The sequence below is a fragment of the Euleptes europaea genome, chromosome 7, assembly GCF_029931775.1.
Source record: "Euleptes europaea isolate rEulEur1 chromosome 7, rEulEur1.hap1, whole genome shotgun sequence".
Classification (NCBI taxonomy): Eukaryota; Metazoa; Chordata; class Lepidosauria; order Squamata; family Sphaerodactylidae; genus Euleptes; species Euleptes europaea.
Genome location: NC_079318.1, coordinates 93,765,464 through 93,788,276, shown reverse-complemented (window position 1 = coordinate 93,788,276; position 22,813 = coordinate 93,765,464). Strand labels below are relative to the sequence as shown.

The 22,813-nt window shown below is 49.4% G+C and overlaps 1 protein-coding gene across 1 annotated transcript in view; it reads left to right on the top strand.

Moving 5' to 3' along the window:
- Positions 1-6,602: 6,602 nt before the first annotated feature.
- The window catches only part of LOC130480890 (immunoglobulin superfamily DCC subclass member 3-like), a 30,152-nt gene continuing 13,941 nt past the window's right edge, over positions 6,603-22,813 (top strand). Inside the window, 7 exon segments of the mRNA XM_056853512.1 lie at positions 6,603-6,736; positions 10,357-10,394; positions 10,397-10,609; positions 11,452-11,596; positions 12,817-12,947; positions 13,820-13,957; positions 18,133-18,291. Of these exon segments, the coding sequence (XP_056709490.1) occupies positions 6,603-6,736; positions 10,357-10,394; positions 10,397-10,609; positions 11,452-11,596; positions 12,817-12,947; positions 13,820-13,957; positions 18,133-18,291 (958 nt within the window).

Sequence of the window (22,813 nt, the reverse complement as noted above, 5' to 3'; positions counted from 1 at the left end):
GACCAATGGTATGTTATGTCTTGTAGATAATTCCTTGCACCTCTATGAAAATAGTAGCCATAAGTTATTACTAGGGAAGCCAGCTCCAGGTTGAGAAATACCTGGACATTTTGGGGGCGAAGCCTGAGGAGGGCGGGGTTTAGAGAGGGGAGGGACTTCAATGCCATAGAGTCCAACTGCCAAAGTGGCCATTATTATATTATAATATATTGTAAGCAATAAACAATATATGATACTAACAACAATTATGAGCAGGAAATAGTGATATAATAGTGATATAATAATGAGCATTAAATGGTGATTAACATAATACTAAATCTTAGCATAAATCATAAGCTACCCTATACAATACTTGATAAACACGATAATAATGTTAGATGATATTGTGATTAAAGATGAATTGTGATTAAAGCAGGGGGTTGGACTAGATGGCCTCTATGGACCCTCCCAACTCTATGATTCTATGCTTCTATGAAATAAAAAAATATGAAAGAAAAATGGCATTGGTGATTACTATTATAAATTTCCAAAAATACTTCCTGAATATTGAAAGTTGAGTTCACATATTATGACCTTCTATCCATGATGTATTTAAATGTCCCCCCCTTTTAACACCTTTTTAATACAATATATATCAAGAGGATTCTTAGTAACTCATATATATCATTTCAAAAACCTCATTCTCTGCTCCCCATTTTAAAAGAAAAATATAACTAGTGCGCATCCCATTTGTCTCGAAACTCTTTGATTGGCCTTGTATTCACATAATTCATTAATTTTGCCATTACTGCATATTCAGCTAATTTATCTTCCCAGTCCTCCCAGCATGGACATTTTTCTGCTTTCCATTTTGTTGCCAATGTGACTCTGGCCGCCGTTATCATATATCTAGACAGTTCTTCTGTTTTTTTATTTTATTTTTTTGGAATATTCTTTGTCAAAACGCCAATAGCATACTCTTGACTTCCACAGTAAATTTAATTTTTAAAATGTTCTGAATTTCGGTATTGCTTTCCAGGTTTTTTTTTGGTGTGCGTCTTTTTACATGTCTACCACATATAATAAGTAGCGCCATCCAACTCTTTACATTTCTAACCCCCCAAATATAGTTGGTCTGTAAGGTGTTACTAGGCTCAAATCTAGTTGTACAAACTCATTTTGGCCTTCTAGCCTTTATTTTAATGTTAGATCCCTTTTATCTGTCTAGTCCGTTTTTATTCTGCCTTTCCTCCAAGGAGAACAGGGTGGTATAAACAGTTCTCCCTTCCCCATTTTACCCTCACAACAACCCTGTGAGGTAAGTGAGGCTGAGAGACGGTGACTGGCTAGGGTTGCCAACCTCCAGGCACCAGCTGGAGATCTCCTGCTATTCCAAATGATCTCCAGCCGATAGAGATCAGTTCATCTGGAGAATATGGCCACTTTGGCAATTGGATTCTATGGCATTGAAGTCCCTCCCCAAACCCCACCCTCCTCAGGCTCTGCCCCAAAAACCTCCCATTGGTGGTGAAGAGGGACCTGGCAACCCTATGACTCATTGAGCTTCATAGCAGTGGAGTTATTTGAATCCAGGTCTTACAGATCCTAGTTTGACATTCTAACTATCACACCGCATTGGTTGTCAAAGTCTCCTTACTACCAAAGGATTCTTCCCAAATTCGAAAGCACATCCCTGTATGAATGGAGTAGATAGCTTTTTCCCCAGTAAGCATCTTCTAAATTTAGAATCTGGAATTTGGGTCTGGAAACAGTAGGGATGCCAGCCTCCAGGTGGGACCTGGGGATCCCCCGGAATTACAGCCCATCTCTAGAATACAGTGATTAGTCCCTTTGGAGAAAATGGATGCTTGGGAGGGTGGACTCTGTGGCATTGTACCCCACTGAGGTCCCTGTCCTCCCCAGGCCCCATCCCCAAATCTCCAGGAGTTTCCCAACCTGGATCTGGCAACCCGTAACCCCCCCCATCTCCTGTAAGGTTGCCAGCTCCAGGTTGGAAAATACCTGGAGGTTTTTAGGGCGGAGCCTGAGGCAGGCAGGGTTTGGGGAGGGGAGGGACTTCAATGCCATAGAGTCCAATTGCCAAAGCGGCCATCTTCTCCAGGTGAACTGATCAGTTGTAATAGCCGGAGAACTCCAGCTAGTCCCTGGAGGTTGGCAACCCTAATCTCCCACCTGTGGTCAGTGGCCAGGCAATTCTAGCAAAAAAGCAGATGCCTCCAGAGTGAGTCGAAAATAGTTTAAAAGAGGGGTCGCTGCCCATGGTGTGTTGGCTCATCTCCCTTTTCCCAGTGCCAACTCCGGGTTCAGAAATACCTGGAGATTTGAGGGTGGAGCCTTGGAGAGTGGGATTTAGGGAATGGGGGGACCTTGCTAGGGTATAATGCCATGCAGTCCCCCTTCCAGAGCAACCATTTTCTCCAGGATATGTGGAGTAAATGTTTTAAATAAATAAAAAGTAATTTATGCACTGCGAAGATCAGTTGTAATTCCGGGAGATTTCCAGCCCCACCTGGAGACTGGTAACCCCAAATTGAGCAGGCTTCGCAGGTTTTTGGAAACAATGCCCCAAACCCTTCAAAACATGTTTGGCCAGAGGTGTAAATACAGGGAGCATTCCCGCGATGAGCAGGGATGCCTTGTTTAAACTGCCTTAACGCTCTGAGGGGGAAAAACTATCACCAACCTGGATCCGGAAATAGTGGTTAAGTTAAGAGATCAGTGGTGGAAGAAATTAGGTGGCTTTTTGGACCAAAGGGTTAACCTCATCACATTCTGGTTAAGGCCACCGTAACACCAAAAACTAGTTGATTTAGCCCAGCGGGGCTAGTTTGGAGGAAGTAATTTGGAGAGCCAGCATGGTGTGGAGGTTAAGAGCGGTGGTTTGGAGCAGTGGACTCTAATCTGGAGAACCGGGATGATTCCCCTAGGGTTGCCAGGTCCCTCTTCGCCACCGGCGGAAGATGTTTGGGGTGGAGCCTGAGGAGGGCTGGGTTTGGAGGGGGAAAGGACTTCAATGCCATAGAGTCCAATTGCCAAAGCGGCCCTTTCCTCCAGGTGAACTGATCCCTGTTGGCTGGAGCTCAGTGGTAATAGCAGGAGATCTCCAGCCACCACCTGGACGTTGGCAACCCTAGATTCCCCACTCCTGTACATGAGCGGCGGAGGCTAATCTGGTGAACCAGGTTGGTTTCCCCACTCCTCCACATGGAGCCAGCTGGGTGACCTTGGGCTAGTCACAGCTCTGTCAGCCCCACCTACCTCACAGGGAGGGGAAGGGAAGATGATTGTAAGCCAGTTTGATTCTCCCTTAAGAGGTAGATAAAGTCGGTATATAAAAACCAACACATTATTATTGTTTTGTTGTTGTTGTTATTGTTGTTATTGTTATTATTGTTGTTGTTGTTGTTGGAAGAGACCTACTCTGTTCCATTCTCGAATAAGACTAGACTGTTGGCCATCGCATTGCCCCGATCTGCGGCCCGCACCGCCGACGCCAACCCCCGTGCTCTTTCACGAGGCCCAGGGCCTGTCACGGGGGGCTTTCGGCTCCATTTCACGACCGGCTGAGCACGATGCCAAGTGTGCAGACAATCTGCTCAGGCGGGGTGGGGGGTTAGAGAAAGGAGTCTGGGGTCACAGCCCCCTGGCCTAGCCCGAGGGCAGTGGGCGTGATGGATCGAGGGGCGAAGGCGAAGGTGTGGGACGGGACGGCCGCGTCCTTGAATGATGGGGCGAGTCATGGGAACCTCACCCCGAGAGCATCACGTGGCCGGGCAGATGGGCACGGAGGAGGGGAGGCCCTATTGTGCCGGCCGGCGGGACAATAGGGGCTGCCTCGGCCCCTCCTGACCCACTTCATTGTCCCCCCTCCCCAGCACCCTGCAATGCCTCTTGACAGCCCTGCCATGGGGCCTCCTGCGTCCGTCCCGCCGTTGCTAAGGCAGGCCTGAATGGCGGCATCCATCAAGACGTCAAGGGGACCGTTCCGTATCCCCCTCCTTCCCCCTCCCGGCCGAGGCCATTGTCGTCCTCGGGGTTGAGCCCGTGGCTTTTGGGAACCACGGCACCGAGCGAGCGGGGGCCCCCCCGGGGGGATTAAAGGCTCTCGTTCCCAAAGCGCTTTCCATATGTTGGGTTTGGGGGCAGGCAGGCGTTTGTCCGGCCTGCGTGGACACTGCTGGATTGTCGCGCGGCTTGACCCTCACGCAACACCAGCTGTCCTGCTGTCCTGGTATCTCTCTCAGATGGCTTTTGAGGAGAAAGTCGGAAACTTTGGTTCGGGTTTCCTGGCCTCTTCTACGCCCCCTTGGTAGTTTTGGCCTTGCTCCCCCTTTCCGGAAAGTTCCCTCACACTTCGGTTCAGGAATTAGCCTCGTTTTACCTCTTCTTTGCTCCCTTTCCAGAATTTTCCAGCCGGGAACATTCTGGAAAGGAGAGGGAAAACTTAGCCTTCCTTGGCCTAGTCGGCCCCTTTTCCGGAAAGTTCCCTCACACTTTGGTTCAGGTTTTGGCCTTGTTTTACCCCTTCTTTGCTCCCTTTCCAGAATTTTCCAGCCGGGAACATTCTGGAAAGGAGAGGGAAAACTTAGCCTTCCTTGGCCTGTTCAGCCCCCTTTCCAGAAAGTTGCATTACAGCTATAAAACAGCCGCTGCTGCAATTTCATGGCGCCTGAGAGAGCCTCGGGAAGCTTTGTGGAGCAGTGCGGATTTCTCGGACATTTCTCCTTACCGTACTTTCTAGGGAGAGAGCAGGCTGAAAGTAGGGTGCCAAGAGAGAGATGGACGGATTCTCCCAGACCCCTTCTAACCAAGCAGATGGTCCTAAAGTAATCCCGCTGTCCAAAACTGGGAGCCGTGGAACAGATCAGCGTGGTTAACCTGTGGAACTCAGTACCACAAGACTCGATCGGGCTGAGACTCCAAGAGAAGCCCTTCACCATTCTTCCATGTTCTTACTCTGTGTCTGTCATCACTCCTCTGCATTAGGACACAGGAAAGTGGATAAAACCAAGATCCGCCAGGTCCTTTCCATTTCCAGTGTGACCAGTCAAGCCCTCTTGGAAGATCACAAAACATCTGGAAAGACGCTTTCCCCCCTGTTGTTGGATCCCCTATCTGTTACTTAGATGTATATTGCTTCGGTATGTGGAGGTTCCCAGTTTGCTATTGCGGCTTCTAGTCCTATCCTTAGGGTTGCCAACCTCCAGGTACTTCAGGAATCTTAGGCTATAATTAATACATCACAAATGAGTGAAACATCAAAATGTAATCAGTGCATACAATAGTGGAAAAGGACAAACATACAACTATATACAATAGTATTTCAATAATCCACAAAGGTATGTATAAATATATTTTCTTCAATAGTCCATAAGGGTACATAGTTCCAAGAAGATTCCAAATAGCTGGTCACAAGAACTCAGCAAATGTGTAAAAGACTATTATGAAAGGAAGACGATCGTTTCATTCTTCATCAGTTCCATTCAATTCATGCAGTTCAAAAGGTATTCACAAAGTTCAAAAATTCATTTCTTCCCCTTAGGGATAAATCTTATAACTATATCCATTAGCAATTGCAATAGTCCATATGAATTAAAATCTATAGAGGATATAGTTAGAATAAACAGAAGTCATTGCAAATGTAACCGTTCCACAAGGGATACACAAAGTGCTCAACCTCCAGGTACTAGCTGGAGATCTTCTATTACAACTGATCTCCAGCCGACAGAGATCATTAACCTGGAGAAAACGGTTGCGTTGGCAATTGGACTCTATGGCATTGAGGTCCCTCTCCTCCCCAAACCTCGCCCTCCTCAGGCTCTGCCCCAAAAATCTCCAGGAATTTCCCAACCCGGAGCTGGCAACCCTAGTCCTCAGTAACTAGGGAACAAGCAGCAGAAAGTTCCTTCTTCCTGACCCTTCCCAGTTGAAACCCGCTGTGCTGTCGCCAAGTTCTCCATCCTCCCCCCAAAAAGTGCCCCTCCCTCCATCCCCCTAACTCTGGCTGCCAAAGCTGATTGTGGGAGGTTCAAATTAGTTGTGGGGCCGGGACTGGGGGGGGGGGGGAAGGAGAAACAACACCAATTAAGGGTCTCTTGACTTCTGAGTGGGGGACTTTCTAAAGCTTCAAAGGGGTTAATCCCAAACCTTCCCCCGCACCCCACAGCTTCCCTTTCCGCCCCTCGGCCACAGCCAAGAGCCTCTTCATTCACCAACCTCTCTTGGCTGCGGCCCAAAAGCCAGACGACCCCCCCACTCCTTCTCACCGACTCCACCCTTCCGCCTCTCCCCTGTGCCAAAAATACGAGGGAGAAACGGAAAAGGCGCTCGGGTGGGATTGGCACCGTGCCCGATCCAACACGCCCAGCACACGCTGCCACGTGCCCCTGCAAGAGGGCATCTGGGTCACGCGCAGGGAGAAGGCATGCCACCCAGTCTGGGCCATGCGCAACAATGCGCCCGTTTAGCATACCAGCTAAATGTTTATGCTTAAAGTAGTCTTTGCGTTTCACATCCAGATGTGCCTTTTATCCGTTCCCCTTTCGTTCGGGCTGTGCTAACTTGGGTTCGAGATACAGGAGGGTGGTTTGTTTTTTGTACAGATGGCAGGAAACATCGCGGCCCTCATACAGGCATTTGAGCTCGCTAGTACGTTTTTTACCCCTCGCATCCTTCAAGGAGCTCAAGGCTACATGGCTCTCCCGTCCCTATTTTATCCTCACCACAACGCTGTGAAGTAGGTGAGTCTAAGAGAAAGCGACTGGCCCCGAGGTCACCCCAAGCAACGGCCCAGTGGGGAATCTGAACCCAGATCTGCTTGATCCTAGTCTGACACCCTGCACTGATCTAACACGTTCTTGAAATGTTGGGTTCAAAGAACAGATATGACTGGATGACTGAGCAATTACACGGACCTCGGGGCATGATGCCTCTATATCGTCTCTCCTCAAATACTCTTAATAGTAACGGCTCTGTCACCAGCCTAGGTTTAACCTTCCATTGCACATTACCACTCCACGCACTGTGTACCCATGGCTTTCTCTGACGATTCCACCATATGGAGTTATACTGGGCCAAGCGCACGAGAACATACACACGGCATCACTCGCTCGCGCCATCCTCCCCAATAATACTTGTCACACATGGAAGATACCAAGGAAATCTCTGGCTGCTAGAATCATAGAGTTGGAAGGGACTGCCAGGGTCATCTAGTCCAACCCCCTGCACAATGCAGGAAATTTCCAACTACCTCCCCCCCCAAGCCCCCAGTGACCCCCTACTGGGCTCAGAAGGAGTTCTTGAAAGCGTTCAGAAAAGAATGTGTGAATCATGGGAGAATGATAGGTAGGGTTGCCAGGTCCCTCTTCGCCACCGGCGGGAGGTTTTTGGGGCGGACCCTGAGGAGGACAGTCCCGGTTTCCATTTCAGGCTTCTCCCTAGTAGAAAGCACAGTCTGTGGTGTGCCTTTAGAGCAGTGGTTCCCAACCTTTTTTTGACCAGGGACCACTAGGACTTTTTTGTTCAGTGCAGGGACCCCAAGGTTCAAAATAAAAATTCAGAGAATGTGAAAATAAACTTTAATCATAACTGTTAGTCAAACATTAAACTTAGAATAATATTTGAATATATATATTTTATAATAGAGAATTTTTAATTGAAAATATTAATTTATTACGGGTTTATAACTTTGTTTCGCGGACCTTAATTTAGTTCTCGCGGACCCCTGGGGGTCCGTGGACCCCCGGTTGGGAACCAGTGCTTTAGAGGAATACTAAAACGTGGTTCGCGCGGCTGGATTGCCGCTTGGTTCCGATACCCTCTCCCGGTCCTCTAGAAGTTAAATCAGAGTATGGTTACAGGGCATCTGATCCGGCCACCCAGGTGAAGCTAAGCCAGCCTGTTATCTGGACGGAAAGACCGCCCAGGAATCCTATGTACGAGTTTCATAAAGGAAGAAAAGTGAGATGCAAACATTATCATAAAAATTAATCAGATTTAACCAGCGACCTGTCCCAGGGCAAGGCAACAGCTCTGGTAAATCCAAACCTATCGCAGCACAAATCTTTGTCGACTGGGCTGATCCCTCCCCATTTTTTTTTAATGTGCTCTATTTATTTATTTAAACTGCTTCTAGGCCACCTTTCTTCACAATACAGATAAACTCAAGGCGGGCTGTTGGTGTGCCAACGGTACAGCCTAGTATATGGATTGCGGACTTATAAAACAGCCCAACATAAACCACAATTTAAAATCTGAAGAAGTATCTGAAGTATCTGAAGAAGTGAGCTGTGGCTCACGAAAGCTCATACCTACCAGAAAATATTTTTGTTAGTCTTTAAGGTGCTACTGGACTCTTGCCCTTTTTGACTACTGCAAACAGACTAACACGGCTACCCACTGTGCACAATTTAAAAAACTGCACTAATACTTCTGCTTGCTGATAGTCAGCGCCCAACAACCCAAATCATTTAAACACCGGCTGCATTAAATCAAAAGCCCTCCTACACAGGATGGGCTTGAAGCCCTTCTGGAAGAAGAAGAAGAAGAAGAGTTGGTTTTTATATGCCGACTTTCTCTACCACTTAAGGCAGAATCAAACCAGCTTACAATCACCTTCCCTTCCCCTCCCCACAACAGACACCTTGTGAGGTAGGTGAGGCTGAGAGAGGGTGACTAGCCCAAGGTCACCCAGCTGGCTTCATGTGGAGGAATGGAGAGACAAATCCAGTTCACCAGATCAGCCTCTGCCGCTCATGTGGAGGAACGGGGAATCAAACCTGGTTCTCCAGATCAGACTCCACCAAACCTCCGCTCTTAACCACTACACCATGCTGGCTATGTGAAGTATGGACGTCTGGAAAAGGGTGTGGCTTGGTGGTGAATTTTCAAGGCAAGAGATTTTCAGAGGTGGTTTGCCATTGCCTGCCTCTGTGAAGCAATCCTGGACTTCCTTGGTGGTCTCCCACCCAAGTACTGAGAAGGGTCAACCCCGCTTAGGTTCCAAGATCTGATGAAACTAAACAAGCCTTGGCCAAGATAACCCTATGGATAGCCATCTTCTGGGCATGGAGTAGGGGTCCCTGGGGTGTGGGGGAGAGATAGTTGTGAATTTCCTGCATTGTGCAGGTGGTTGGACTAGATGACCCTGGTGGTCCCTCTGACTCTAGGATTCTATGATCCTGGAGGGAACAGGCTGCCAGCTCCAGGTTGGGAAATACCTGGTGATGTGGGAGTGGAGCCTGAGGACAGCGGGGTTTGCGGAGGGGAGGGCCTTCAATGGGGTATAATGCCATAAAGACTACCTTCCAAAGCAGCCATTTTCTCCAAGTGAAGTAATCTCTGTTGCCTTGAGATCAGTTGTAATCCTAGTTCTCCAGCTACAACCTGGAGGTTGGCAACCGTAGCCATCCAGGTCAGGGCTTTTCTTGGATCTCTGCAAACAGCCTGTTCCAGAGTTCCAGTGAATTACCAAAAAAAGGTTTGGGGATGGATTACCATTATCCTTAGGGTTGCCAATCTCCAGGTGGTAGCTGGAGATCTTCTGCTATTACAATTGATCTCCAGGCGACATAGATCAGTCCCCCTGGAGAAAATGGCCGCTTTGGCTATTGGACTCTGTGGCACTGAAGTCCCTCCCCTCTCCAAACCCTGCTCTACTCGGACTCCACCCCCAAAATCTCCAAGTATTTCCCAGCCTGGAGCTGGCAACCGTAATTGTCCTAACCCTCTTGTGGGAAGGGACAGACAGGGCTGGCTTGGGGAGGGGCTGTGGCTCAGTGGTAGAGCATCTGCTTGGCATGCAGAAGGTCCCAGGTTCAATCCCCTGCATCTCCAGTTAAAGGGACCAGGCAAGTAGGTGATGTGGGAGAACCCTGCCTGAGACCCTGGAGAGCCGCTTCTGGTCTGAGTAGACAATACTGACTTCATTGGACCAGGGGTCTGATTCAGTATAAGGCGTGTTCATGTGAAGGTATCTGTCTCACAAATTCATACATAGGGTTGCCAGGTCCCTCTTTGCCACTGGAGGGAGGTTTTTGGGGTGGAGCCTGAGAAGGGCGGGGTTTTGGGAGGGGAGGGACTTCAATGCCATAGGGTCCAATGGCCAAAGCGGCCATTTTCTCCAGGTGAACTGATCTCTATTGGCTGGAGATCAGTTGTAATAGCAGATCTCCGGCTAGTACCTGGAGGTTGGCAACCCTGCTCATACATGTTATCATACCAGGTCTTGATTCTCAAACCCCAGAGTTGAAAGCTCTCTTCTCCACAGGTCTGGCCTGCCCATCGGAGCTGGCATTTGTCTTGGAGCCCAGCGATGTGATTGCCGTTCGGGACCGCCCATTGCTGCTGCACTGCCAGGTGGAAGGCGAAGCGCCCATCGCTATCACTTGGTATCGGAATGGGGTGGCCCTCTCCAACGACAGCCACGCAACCATCTTGGCCAATGGTTCCCTGCGCCTGGAAAGTGTACATCGGCGTTCACGGGGAGGAGGAGGAGGAGCAGCCGACACAGCCACCAACGCCAGCGATTCAAGTGCCGGGGAGTATAGTTGTGCCGCCCAGAACCGCTACGGCCTGCTGGTCAGCCGCAAAGCCCGCGTACAGATTGCCAGTGAGTTTGGGAGTGAGACGGTAGGGTTGCCAGGTCCCTTTTTGCCACCGGCAGGAGGTTTTGGGGGCGGAGCCTGAGGAGGGCGGGGTATGGGGAGGGGAGGGTAATAGCAGGAGATCTCCAGCCACCACCTGGAGGTTACCATAAACCAAAAAGACTTATGCTGTAATGAATACAGTCAATAGCAAAAAACAGCACACGGGCTCATATTTAAACAGTGTATTACTAAATATATTCTAACCTAATCTAAACATCATAACAATTTTTATACTACAAAAGTCTATATACACAATAATGAAACAAACAATATGCGCAAAGTCCGTCCTAGTACAAGACAAATAGTCCAAAGGTTTTCATGTATAGTCCATACACATAGGGTCCATCTTCTTTGAAAAGTTGAGTAACCTGGCTGACAGACTGATAATAATAATACAGGAAACGTGTCCACCGGTTCAGATCAACGTTTTTGCCAGGAATGAGGCTTCATCAGCCTTCTATCCACAAATTTGTAAACACCGCTGTGGGTTCTAACAAAGTAGCCATCTTCCAGAACTCAAGTGGACCCTATGTGTATGGACTATACATAAATACCTTTGGACTATTTGTCTTGTACTTGGGACGGACTTTGTCATATTGTTTGTTTCATTATTGTGTATATAGACTTTTGTAGTACCACTTGGAGGTTGACAACCCTAAGGAGCCCCAACCTGGACCTGGCAACCCTAGCTTGGAGCAGGGACCATTTCTCATTTACACTGTTCTGCAAAGCTTCGTGTGCTCTATCTTGATACATCATGACTCAGTGAGATTCTGACAGTAGTTATGTCTGGCCTCTCCTGCAGCCTTGTCCAAATTCCACATGCACCCAGAATCCATGTCAGTCGAGGAGGGGGGCGTGGCCCGATTCCAGTGTTTCGTCCAGGGGGTTCCCGAAGCTACCATCACCTGGGAGCGGAACCGGACAGCTCTGCTAACGGACGACTATCGGTGAGTGACAGAAGACCATGTGGGGTGAGGGAGAGGGGAGTCTGGAAATGGTTACGGAGGGGTAGAAAACATAAGAAGGGCCCTGTTGGATCAGAGCAGTGATCCATCTAGTCCAGCATCCCATCTCACACAGCGGTCAACCGGTTCTTGTGGAGGTCCAACAGAGCACAGAGGCCGAGGCCTTCATAAGAACGTAAGAGCCCTGCTGGATCAGACCAGGGGTCCATCTAGTCCAGCATTCCATCTCACTCAGTGGCCAACCAATTCCTCTGGAGGTCCAACAACAGAGCATAGAGGCCGAGGCCTTCATTACAACATAAGAACCCTGTTGGATCAGACCACCGGTCCATCTAGTCCAAAATTCTGTCTCACTCAGTGCTCTTCCACATGCAGCCTGCTGGGTGACCTTGGGCTAGTCAGAGTTCTCTCTGAACTCTCTCAGCCCCACCTACCTCACAAGATGCCTGTTGTGGGGAGGGGAAGGTAAGGTGATTGTAAGCCACTTTGAGACTGCTTAAAGGAAGACCTCACCCCATGGGTCAGGAATGACCCAGTGCTTGCACAGGGGACCTTTACCTTTTTAAAGGTAGAGAAAAATGGGGTCTGAAAACCAACTCTTGTTGTTGTTCTCTTCCTCTTTGTGGCCTGCGGATTTCAAGCCATCCAGTAAGAGGTTGCTTCGCCTGTGTTTTCAAATTTGGGAATCAGAGGAGCACGCCTACATTATTAGGTTATTTGGAACACAGGCAGGATAATGCTGCTGCAGCTGTCTTGTTTATGGGGCTTCCTAGAGGCACCTGGTTGGCCACTGTGTGAACGGACTGCTGGACTTGATGAACGTTGGTCTGATCCAGCATGACCTTTCTTATGTTCTTATGGAGGACAGGGCTATCCATGGCTACTAGTCAAAATGAATACTAGTCATGATGCACAACTATTCTCTCCAGGATCAGAGGAGTATGCCTATCATATTAGGTGCTGTGGAACACTGGCAGGAGAATGCTGCTGCATTCATCTTGTTTGTGGGCTTCCTAGAGGCACCTGGTTGGCCACTGTGTGAACAGATTGCTGGACTTGATGGGCCTTGGTCTGATCCAGCACGGCCTTTCTTATGTTCTTATGTAAGCCCAGCTTAGCCCAGGGCTGCTTGTTAACATTCACATGTGCTCCTGTTCCCAAGGGTTGTGTGAACGCCGCTTCACCCTCTCTTTTCCCACCAGGTTCACGTTGCTCCCAACCGGCATCCTGCAGATCACGGGAGCGAGACGTTCTGACGTGGGCACCTACCGTTGCGTGGCCAGCAACATCGCCAATACCCGCTACAGCCAAGAAGCTACCCTAAGCATCAGCGGTGAGCATTTGCCTCCCTCCCACAATTATGGCTAGAGTTGGCCAGGGTCTGAAAAGGAGTTTCGGGGTGCATGTCCAGTGAGCTAAAAACATGAGAAGTGAATTGTATTTAATGGTATTTTTTGATTAGAGGTACTACTGTATCCTTTTGCATATTTGATATTTCTAGTACCTTCATTCCTCCTTGGGTCTATTGTTTATAGCATCGAAGTCAGCATCTTTGGCTTTCAGCAGTGCCTGTTTTATCCCACAAGCTTGCCTCATATATGTCAATGCTGCATAATCTAGGGTTGCCAACCTCCAGGTGGTACCTGGAGATCTCCCACTATTATAACTGATTTCCAGACAACCAAGATCAGTTCCCCTGAAGAAAATGGCTGCTTTGGAGGGAATTGGACCCTGGCATTAGACCCTGCTGAGGTCTCTCCCCAAACCCTGCCCTCCCCAGGCTCCACACTCAAAATCTCCACTTATTATCCAACCTAGAGTTGGCAACCCTAGCATAACCTCCCTCAAACTCTGAAATCCTACCCCAAGGTGATCCACATTTTTAATACTCTGGGAGGAAGCATTGAAGATTGGGGGCTCTTCCCATAGGGAAGGCAAGGGCTTGCCAGGTCCCTCTTTGCCACCGGCGGGAGGTTTTTGGGGTGGAGCCTAGGAGGATGGGATTTGGGGAGGGGAGGGACTTCAGTGGCATAGAGACCAATGGCCAACGCTGCCATTTTCTCCAGGTGAACTGATCTCTATCGGCTGGAGATCAGTTGTAATAGCAGGAGATCTCTAGCTACTACCAGGAGGTTGGCAACCCAACAGGGGTGTTTTTTCTCCACTCTCATGCCTGTTTTCTCTCCACTTTCTCTATCTCCCTAGTCTCAGCTCCTAAGTTGTACAAGGAGCCAGTCATCTTGTCAGGCCCACAGAACCTGACCATCAACGTCCACCAGACCGCCATCTTGGAATGCATCGCCACCGGCAACCCACGGCCTATTGTATCTTGGAGCCGCCTGGGTGAGTGGGGGGCAGAGAGAACTTGGAGGGGGGAACTATGCCATGATGGAGGGGGAGAAACACTGCTGGGAGAGGTACTGAAGAACAGGGCAAGGTCGCAGGGGTCAGGAGACCAAATCCTATGAGGAAAGGCTGAAGGAGCTGGGTATGTTTAACCTGGAGAGGAGACAACTGAGATTGTATATGATAGTGATTGTACTTGAAGGGCTGTCATATAGAGGATAGTGTCGAGTTGTTTTCCGTTGCCCCAGAAGGTCGAACCAGAGCCAACGGGTTGAAATTAAATCAAAAGAGTTTTCGGCTAAACATTAGGAAGAACTTTCTGACAGTTAGAGTGGTTCCTCGGTGGAGCAGGCTTCCTTGGGAGGTGGTGGGCTCTCTTTCTTTTGAGGTTTTTAAGCAGAGGCTAGATGGCCATCTGTCAGCAATGCTGATTCTGTGAACTTAGGCAGATCATGAGAGGGAGGGCAGGAAGGATTGTGTCAGTGTTTGGCTCTCATGGCCCTTTCTTACATGCCCAGGGTAATGCCAATCGCCACTTTGGGGTCAGGAAGCAATTTTTCTCCAGACCAGATTAGCCAGTGATCCTGGAGGGTTTTTCCCCCATCTTCTGAGCATGGAGTAGTGATCACTGGGTGTGTGGGGAAAGGTAGTTGTGAATTTTTTTGTACCATGTAGGGGGTTGCACCAGATGACCCTGGTAGTCCCAACTCTATGATTCTATGATTCTCTTAACCCCCAAAGGGGAAATCGCAGAGACCGGAATGGCCAAGTCTAGCCTAATCTCATCATATCTCAGAATCTAAGAAGGGTCGACCCTAGTTAGTAGTTGGATGGGAGACCATTGAGGAAGTCTAAGATTGCTACGCAGAGGCAGGCAATGGCAAACCACCTCTCTTAGCCTCTAGCTTTGAAAATATTGGAATGGGCAATGTCTAGTGTACAAAGAAGAGAAGAAGACCTTGTAGGAGGCAGCAAGCAGGCAGGTAGATAATGAGGACAGTACCTTCCCTCCTTTTGCATCTCACACCTTGTCTGTCTCCAGACTGATATTCTTAGGGCAATAGCCTCCTTCTTGGAAGTCTCTGAGTCTGCTCTCTCAGCTAGTTATGTAGTTAGGAGACTAACTCTGTCTCTACTCTTTACTATCAAGTACAGGCCTACCTCAGAGGTACTGTGGGTTCGCTTCCAGACCATCAGAGTAAAGCGAATATTGCAATAAAGCGAATCACACAATTTTTTTGGTTTCCCAGTGCATATAAAAGTTATGCTTATACTATGTGTGTGTGTAAAGTGCCTTCAAGTTAGGGCTGTTGAATTTAAAAAAATTCGGTATAGTTCGGATTCGGCTGAATTCGGCCCGTTTAGATTCGGGATATGCCGAAGTCTGAACTCCCCCACTTCGGATCCGTTCAATTCGGCGGGAATTCAAAGTTCGGAAAAAAAATTCGGCCGAATAAAGCCATTAAAAACACAATCGCGCCTTTCCGCGGCTCTGGGGGGGCATTTTTGGGGTTAGAGGTCCCAAACTTTCTGCAGAGCTTCAAAGGACGTTTATTGAAAGACTCCCCAAGTTTTGTAAAGATTGGGTCAGGGGGGGCTGAGATATGGGCCCTGAAAGGGGTCCCCCCCACCCTAAATGTGCATCTCTCAGCAGAGCTTGCCGCCCACGCACAAAGCTCCCAGCCCCGACAACAGTTTGCAAAGCAACACAACCTTGTAAAACAACACCTTTGCAACAGGGAAAACCAGAAGACACACAACTGAAACCTCCCCCCTCAAACCAGGGAGCGAGAGACTCGAGGGGGAACACACACCCCAGGCAGAACCGACGAAAGCCCCCTTTGGCTTCCCCCCCACCCACAGAAACTGCTCCCTCCCCACACACACACAGACTCTGCTTTCCCCCACACACACACACATACACAGGAGAAAAATTATAGATTAAAGCCCCCAAAGGGGTCTTACTGTGGCTGTCTTCTGTTCCATCAGGAGGGGCTGGAGAGGACTTGTAATCCAAGATGATTCCAATTAGGCACGGGACGTTTTGCTCTGGAGAAGATGCACACAGGATCGGCTGATCCATTCATCCCAATAGGGAAAAGGGGAAAGGGGAAAGCCCATATCTCGGGACCCCCTGACCCAATGTTCACAGAACTTGGGTGGTCTCTTAAGAACACTGGTCTGAAACTCTGCTCAAAGTTTGGGATCTGCACCCCCAAAAATGCGCCCCCTGCAGCCACGGAAAGAGAAAAGGGGGGAGGCGATATTTCTGCCCCCGCTGAACCCATCTTTACAAAACGTGGGTGGTATCTTAAGAATAATTGTCTGAAGCTATGCTGAAAGTTTGGGGGCTATATCCCAAAAAAGCGCCCCCTGCAGCCACATAAATGGAAAAGGGGGGAGGGAAAAGGGGGAGAGCCCATATCTCGAGACCCCCTGACCCAATGTTTACAAAACTTGGGGGGTATCTTAAGAAGCTTCATCTGAAGCTCCATTGAAAGTTTGGGGTCTGTACCCCCAAAAATGTGCCCCCTGCAGCCATGGAAAGAAAAAGGGGGGAGCCCATATCTCGGGACCCCCTGACCCAATGTTTACAAAACTTGGGGGGTATCTTAAGAAGCTTCATCTGAAGCTCCACTGAAAGTTTTGTGTCTGTACCCCAAAAAATACGCCCCCTGCAGCCACAGAAAGGAGCAAATGTGCACAAGCACCCCCCCACACACACTAGGATTTCCCTCTCTCTCTCTCTCTCCCTGGTCGGGCCGCACATCAGCTGATTCCTCCAGTACTCAATCCTGACTGATTGGCCAGAAGAAGACCCAGCTTGGCCACCGATTGGCCGGGGGAGGAGAATGCTGCTTACTGACGGCCCCGAATTTGCCGGATTTATTCGCGAACTCCCGAACTCGCTGAATTCGGGCCCCCCGGTTGCCCGCCAGTTTTGAGTTCGGTTCCTCCCGAACTAAAAACCACAGAATCAGGGGAAATTTGGCTGATTTTCAGTTCGGGCCGAACCGAATCAGCAGCCCTACTTCAAGTTGCAGCCGACTTATGGCGACCCCTTTTGGGGGTTTTCATGGCAAGAGACTAACAGAGGTGGTTTGCCAGTGCCTTCCTCTGCACAGCAACCCTGGTATTCCTTGGTGGTCTCCCATCCAAATACTAACCAGGGCTGACCCTGCTTAGCTTCTGAGATCTGACGAGATCAGGCTAGCCTGGGCCATCCAGGTAAGGGCATGATTAAACTATACTGTAGTCTATTAAGTGTGTAATAGCATTACATCTACATAAACAATGTATATATCATAATGAAAGAAGAGTTGGTTTTTATATGCCGACTTTCTCTACCACTTAAAGAAGAATCAAACCGGCTTACAATCACCTTCCCCTCCCCACAACACCCTGTGAGACACCCTGTGAGGTAGGTGGGGCTGAGAGAGTGTGACTAGCCCAAGGTCACCCAGCTGGCTTCATGTGTAGGAGCAGGGAAACAAATCCAGTTCTCCAGATTAGCCTCCACCGCTCATGTGGAGGAGTGGGGAATTGAACCCGGTTCTCCAGATTAGAGTCCACCGCTCCAACCCACCGCTGTGAACCACTACACCACGCTGGCTCTCAAAAAAAACTTTATTGCTAAAAATGTGGCACCGAGACACGAAGTGAACACATGCTGTTGGAAAAAGGCACCGTTAGACTTGCTCGACGCAGGTTTGCCACAAACCTTGAATTTGTTAAAAAACACAATGTCTGTGAAGCACAATAAAGCGAAGTGCAATAAAACGAGGTATGCCTGTATAGTAGTTCCTTAATAAACATTTATCTACCCTTTAATCAGGTTGTGCTCCTTTGCGGTGTTTGATTACTTTGCCAAAAGAAAACCCTACATAGAGTTGGAAGGGACCACCAGGGCCATCAAGTCCAACCCACTGCACAATGCAGGAAATTCACAACTACCTCCCCACCACACACACCCCAGTGACCAGAAGATGGCCAAGATGCCCTCCCTCTCATCATCTGCTTATGGTCACAAAATCAGCATTGCTGACAGATGGCCATCTAACCTCTTCTTAGGGTTAGATGGCCATCTAACCCTAACCATTACAGGGTCGCTGTAAGTCGGCTGCGACTTGACTGCGCGTTCCACCACCATTAACAGGCCTTCTTCTTCCCAGATGGGCGTTCTATTGGCGTTGAGGGCATCCAGGTGCTGGGGACCGGCAACCTCATGATCTCCGATGTGTCTGTGAAGCATGCCGGGGTCTACGTCTGCGCCGCCAATCGGCCCGGCACCCGTGTGCGCCGTACGGCCCAGGGCATACTCATGGTTCAAGGTGAGTGTGGACTGGAATCAAAGCATTGGCTGTTGGGGAATGAAGGAGCTGGGATATTGATTTAATGCATTTTAATCCGTCCTCAAAGAAGAATAAGAATTGGTTTTTATATGCCGACTACCTCTACCTTTTAAGGCGAATCAAACCGGCTTACAATCTCACACATGAACACATGAAGCTGCCTTATTCTGAATCAGACCCTTGGTCCATCAAAGTCAGTATTGTCTACTCAGACAGGCAGCAGCTCTCCAGGGTCTCAGGCAGGGGTCTTTCACATCACCTACCTGCCTAGTCCCTTTAACTGGAGATGCCAAGGATTGAACCTGGGACCTTCTGCATGCCAAGCAGAGGCTCTACCACTGAGCCACAGCCCCTCTCCTTCCCTTCCTCTCCCCACAACAGACACCTTGTGAGGTAGGTGAGGCTGAGAGAGTTGAGAGAACTGTGACTAACCCAAGGTCACCCAGCTGGCTTCATGTGTAGGAGTGGGGAATCAAACCCGGCTCTCACGATTAGAGTCCACTGCTCTTAACCACTACACCATGCTGGCTCTCAGGAACTCAGGGCAACATACAGGGGTCTCCTTCCTCCATGATGGCCTCACAAGGGGAGGGGCTGTGGCTCAGTGGTAGAGCATCTGCTTGGCATGTGGAAGGTCCCAGGTTCAATCCCCGGCATCTCCAGTTAAAAGGAGCAGGCAGTAGGAGATGTGAAAGAGAAGAGACCCTGGAGAGCCACTGCCAGTCTGAGCAGACAATACTGACCTTGATGGACTGGTAATATGATTCAGTATAAAGCAGCTTCATATGTTCAAAATAACTGAAGATTCCTTCCTTTGAAAAGAAGGGAGAGACATGTGACCCCCAACCTTCCCCAAAATTATTCTGAAATAAACTCCAGAGGGAGTGATTCTGATCACAAGCAAACTGCCCGTCCTTCACCAAGAAGTAGCCACCTAATTTGCAAAGAAGACAGAACAACCTGAGCTGTTGATAAGATAAGGCCTTAGCCGTACTCTTTAGAGCCAGAAAAACAAGATGTGGAAAGCGAAGGCTTAAGAGGACTGAGTTCTGCCCAGGGCCTTCTGCAATGGTAGCCATTCTCCTGGCTACACGAGGTACCAGTGTTTGATCAATTAACTAATTGCTTTAAAAGATCCTGCTCTAATTAATTGGAGTAGCGGATTTTTAATTGATCTTTAAAAATCCAGATATTTATTTATATATTTGCTGAATTGAACACATGAGGCCGCCCTTCTGAACCAGACCCTTGGTCCATCAAAGTCAGTAGTGTCTACTCAGACCAGCAGCGGCTCTCCAAGGTCTCAGGCTGAGGTCTTTCACATCACCTAGTTGCCTAGTCCCTTTAACTGGAGATGCAGGGGATTGAACCTTGGACCTTCTACATGCCAAGCAGATGCTCTACCACTGAGCCACAGCCCCTCCCTAGCTCCATGGTGGGAAATTCCTGAAGATTTTTGGGTGAAATCTGGTGTGGGCAGGATGAGGGGAGGGGCTTCAGGCGGACATACAGGTTGAATATCCCTTATCCGGACTGCTTGGGACCAGAGGCGGACCATATGTCGAATCTTTCCATATTTTGGAATATTTTTGAATTTTTGCATGTACATAAGGGGATATCTTGGAGATGGGACCCCAATTTGTTTATGTTTTTATATGTGTTTAAATACACACTTTTTACACATACCCTAAATGTACTTTTAAGAGCCCTGTGGCGCAGAGTGGTAAGCTGCGGTACTGCAGTCCAAGCTCTGCTCACGACCTGAGTTCGATCCCGACAGAAATCGGTTTCAGGTAGCCGGCTCAAGGTTGACTCAGCCTTCCATCCTTCCGAGGTCGGTCAAATGAGTACCCAGCTTTCTGGGGATAAAGTGTAGATGACTGGGGAAGGCAATGGGAAACCACCCCGTAAACAAAGTCTGCCTAGAAATCGTCAGGATGTGACATTACCCCATGGGTCAGGAATGACCTGGTGCTTGCACAGGGGACCTTTACCTTTTAAATGTACTTTTAAACAATATATTTAAAATAATTGTATACATCGAACCATCAGAAAGCAAAGGCGTAACTATCTCACCAGACTTCGGAGAGGCGGGGCGGTGTGGATGAGCCAGATCCGTGCCACCCAGCCCCTCAGAAGTCAGGAGAGGCTGGATGGTGCAGATCTGCCTGCATGCCTGCTTGAAAGGTCCGGTTTTCGGATCAGTCAGGATATCGGATGTCTGGTTAAGGGGTACTTGACCTGTAATACCATAGAGTCCACGCTCCAAAGTGCCTATTATCTCCAGGGGAACTGATCTCTGTCATCTGGAGATCAGTTGTAGGTCCAAGAGATCTCCAGGTCCCACCTGGAAGTTGGCAACCCTAGAGTAGGCTCAGTTCTGCCCTTCTTTTGATCCTCACAACAACCCTGTGAGGTAGGTTGAGACAGCAGGATGGTCCTGGTCCAACCCCTTATCTACAATACCACACCAGCTCTCATACTTTATACATACACACATTCCTGCAGATTAGGGTTGCCAACTCTGGGTTGGTGAATTCCTGGAGATTTGTGGGTGGAGCCTGAGGAGGACGGGGTTTGGGAAGGGGAGCGACCTCAGCAGGGTATAATGCCATAGAGTCCACCCTCCCAAGCAGCCATTTCCTCCAGCTGGGGGTGCCAACTTCTAGTTGGAGATCTCCTGCTATTACAACCGATCTCCAGCCGATAGAGATCAGTTCCCCTGGAGAAAATGGCCGCTTTGGCCATTGGACTCTATGGCCTTGAAGACCCCTCCCCAAACCCTGCCCTCCTCAGGCGCCGCCCCAAAAACCTCCCACCAGTGGTGAAGAGGGACCTGGCAACCCTTCCTCCATAGTCTGGAGCTCAGTTGTAATTCCAGGAGGTTGCCAGGCCCCCACCTGGAAGTGGGCAAACCCTGCTGTAAATGGCCAACTATTTTTTTAGCAGAGGTAGCCCCTCCTCTGTGAGAGAGGAAAGGAAAACCTCTTTCTGCGAGGAAGGCCACTGCAACCCAGGCACACCGCATCGGAAAACGAGGCCGGAATGCCGCTGTTCTTCAGAACCGTCGTCGTCACTCAAATGCAAATGTCTGCCGATGTAACCGATCGGTTATGATTTCGTTAACCAGCTGTCAGCCACAGCCCGCAATAATTCAACCCAGTGGCGAAGGATGAATGAAAAGCCCCTGCTCCGCAATGCTTGACTGGTCCTCTGTATCGGTGGCCTCGTGGTTCACCGTTTGGGCAAAGTGCACAATTATCACCAGAGATCCCTCAGCCTCCACAAGGGTTTCCCGGCACTGGCCTTTCAGTCCAGGTCCAACCCCCCTTGACCTTTGGGCTTTCCGCACAAAGACTCTTGTGGCTCTTCATCAAGTCGGGCTCCTTTCTTTCTCGGCCGAAGGAAATTTTGACGCCCCTCGTCGGGCCTCCCGTTTCAAGGTGTTCCTTCCCCGATATCGGCTTCATTTTAGCGTGTCCTCCCCACCGCCGCCACCCTGCCCCGCCCGCTCTCTCTCATTTCGAGGGTTGATGAGAGGCAGGATCGAACCTGCCCCCAGAGCGGCCATCGATTCTGGGCCGTGGCTCGGATAAAGAGATGTGGGGTCGATTTTGTGACCCGTGCGCTGGGGACAAAGGGCTGCGGGGTGATTGATGGCGCAAAAAACCTCTCTTCCCCGTCATGGGAACGGTGTCAAATGGACCCCTTGCGGCTTTTCATTTGGAATCGAGAGGTTGCCCCTTTCCAAAGACAAGGGAGTGAGGGTCTACGCTCACCCCCCCAAGCCTTCTCAACCCAATATGGATCAGAGTCCACAGTGAGGGTCAACGGTAGAAGAGGAAGAAGAGTTGGTTTTTATACCCTGATTTTCTCCACCTTCAAGGAGTCTCAAACTGGCTTACAATCACCTTCCCTTCCTCTCCCCACAACAGACACCTTGTGAGGCTGGTGGGGCTAAGAGAGTTCAGAGAGAACTGTAATTGGCCCAAGGTCACCCAGCAGGCTTCATGTGTAGGATTGGGGAAACCAACCTGGTTCACCAGATTAGAGTCCTTGAGACAACGTTCAGAGGCTACCAGCATACAGAGGTTGTTTTCCCCCAACCTCTGGGACCCAGGTGGGAATGACGAAGGAAGGGCTAACCTAGGGGAGAATCAGGGCAGGGTGGCAGTTCCCTTGCCAGCATGGTGTAGTGGTTAAGAGAGGCAGACGCTAATCTGGTGAACTGGGTTGGTTTCCCCACTCCTCCACATGCAGCCTGATGGGTGACCTCGAGCTAGTCACAGTTATCTCCGAACTCTCTCGGCCCCAGCTACCTCACAAGTAGGGTTGTCAACCACCAGGTACTAGCTTGGAGATCTCCAGCTGATAGAGATCGGTTTCTCTGGAGAAAATGGCTGCTTTGCCAATTGGACTCTATGGCATCAAAGTCCCTCCCCTCCCCAAGCCCCGCCCTCCTCAGGCTCTGCCCCAAAAACCTCCTGCCGGTGGGGAAGAG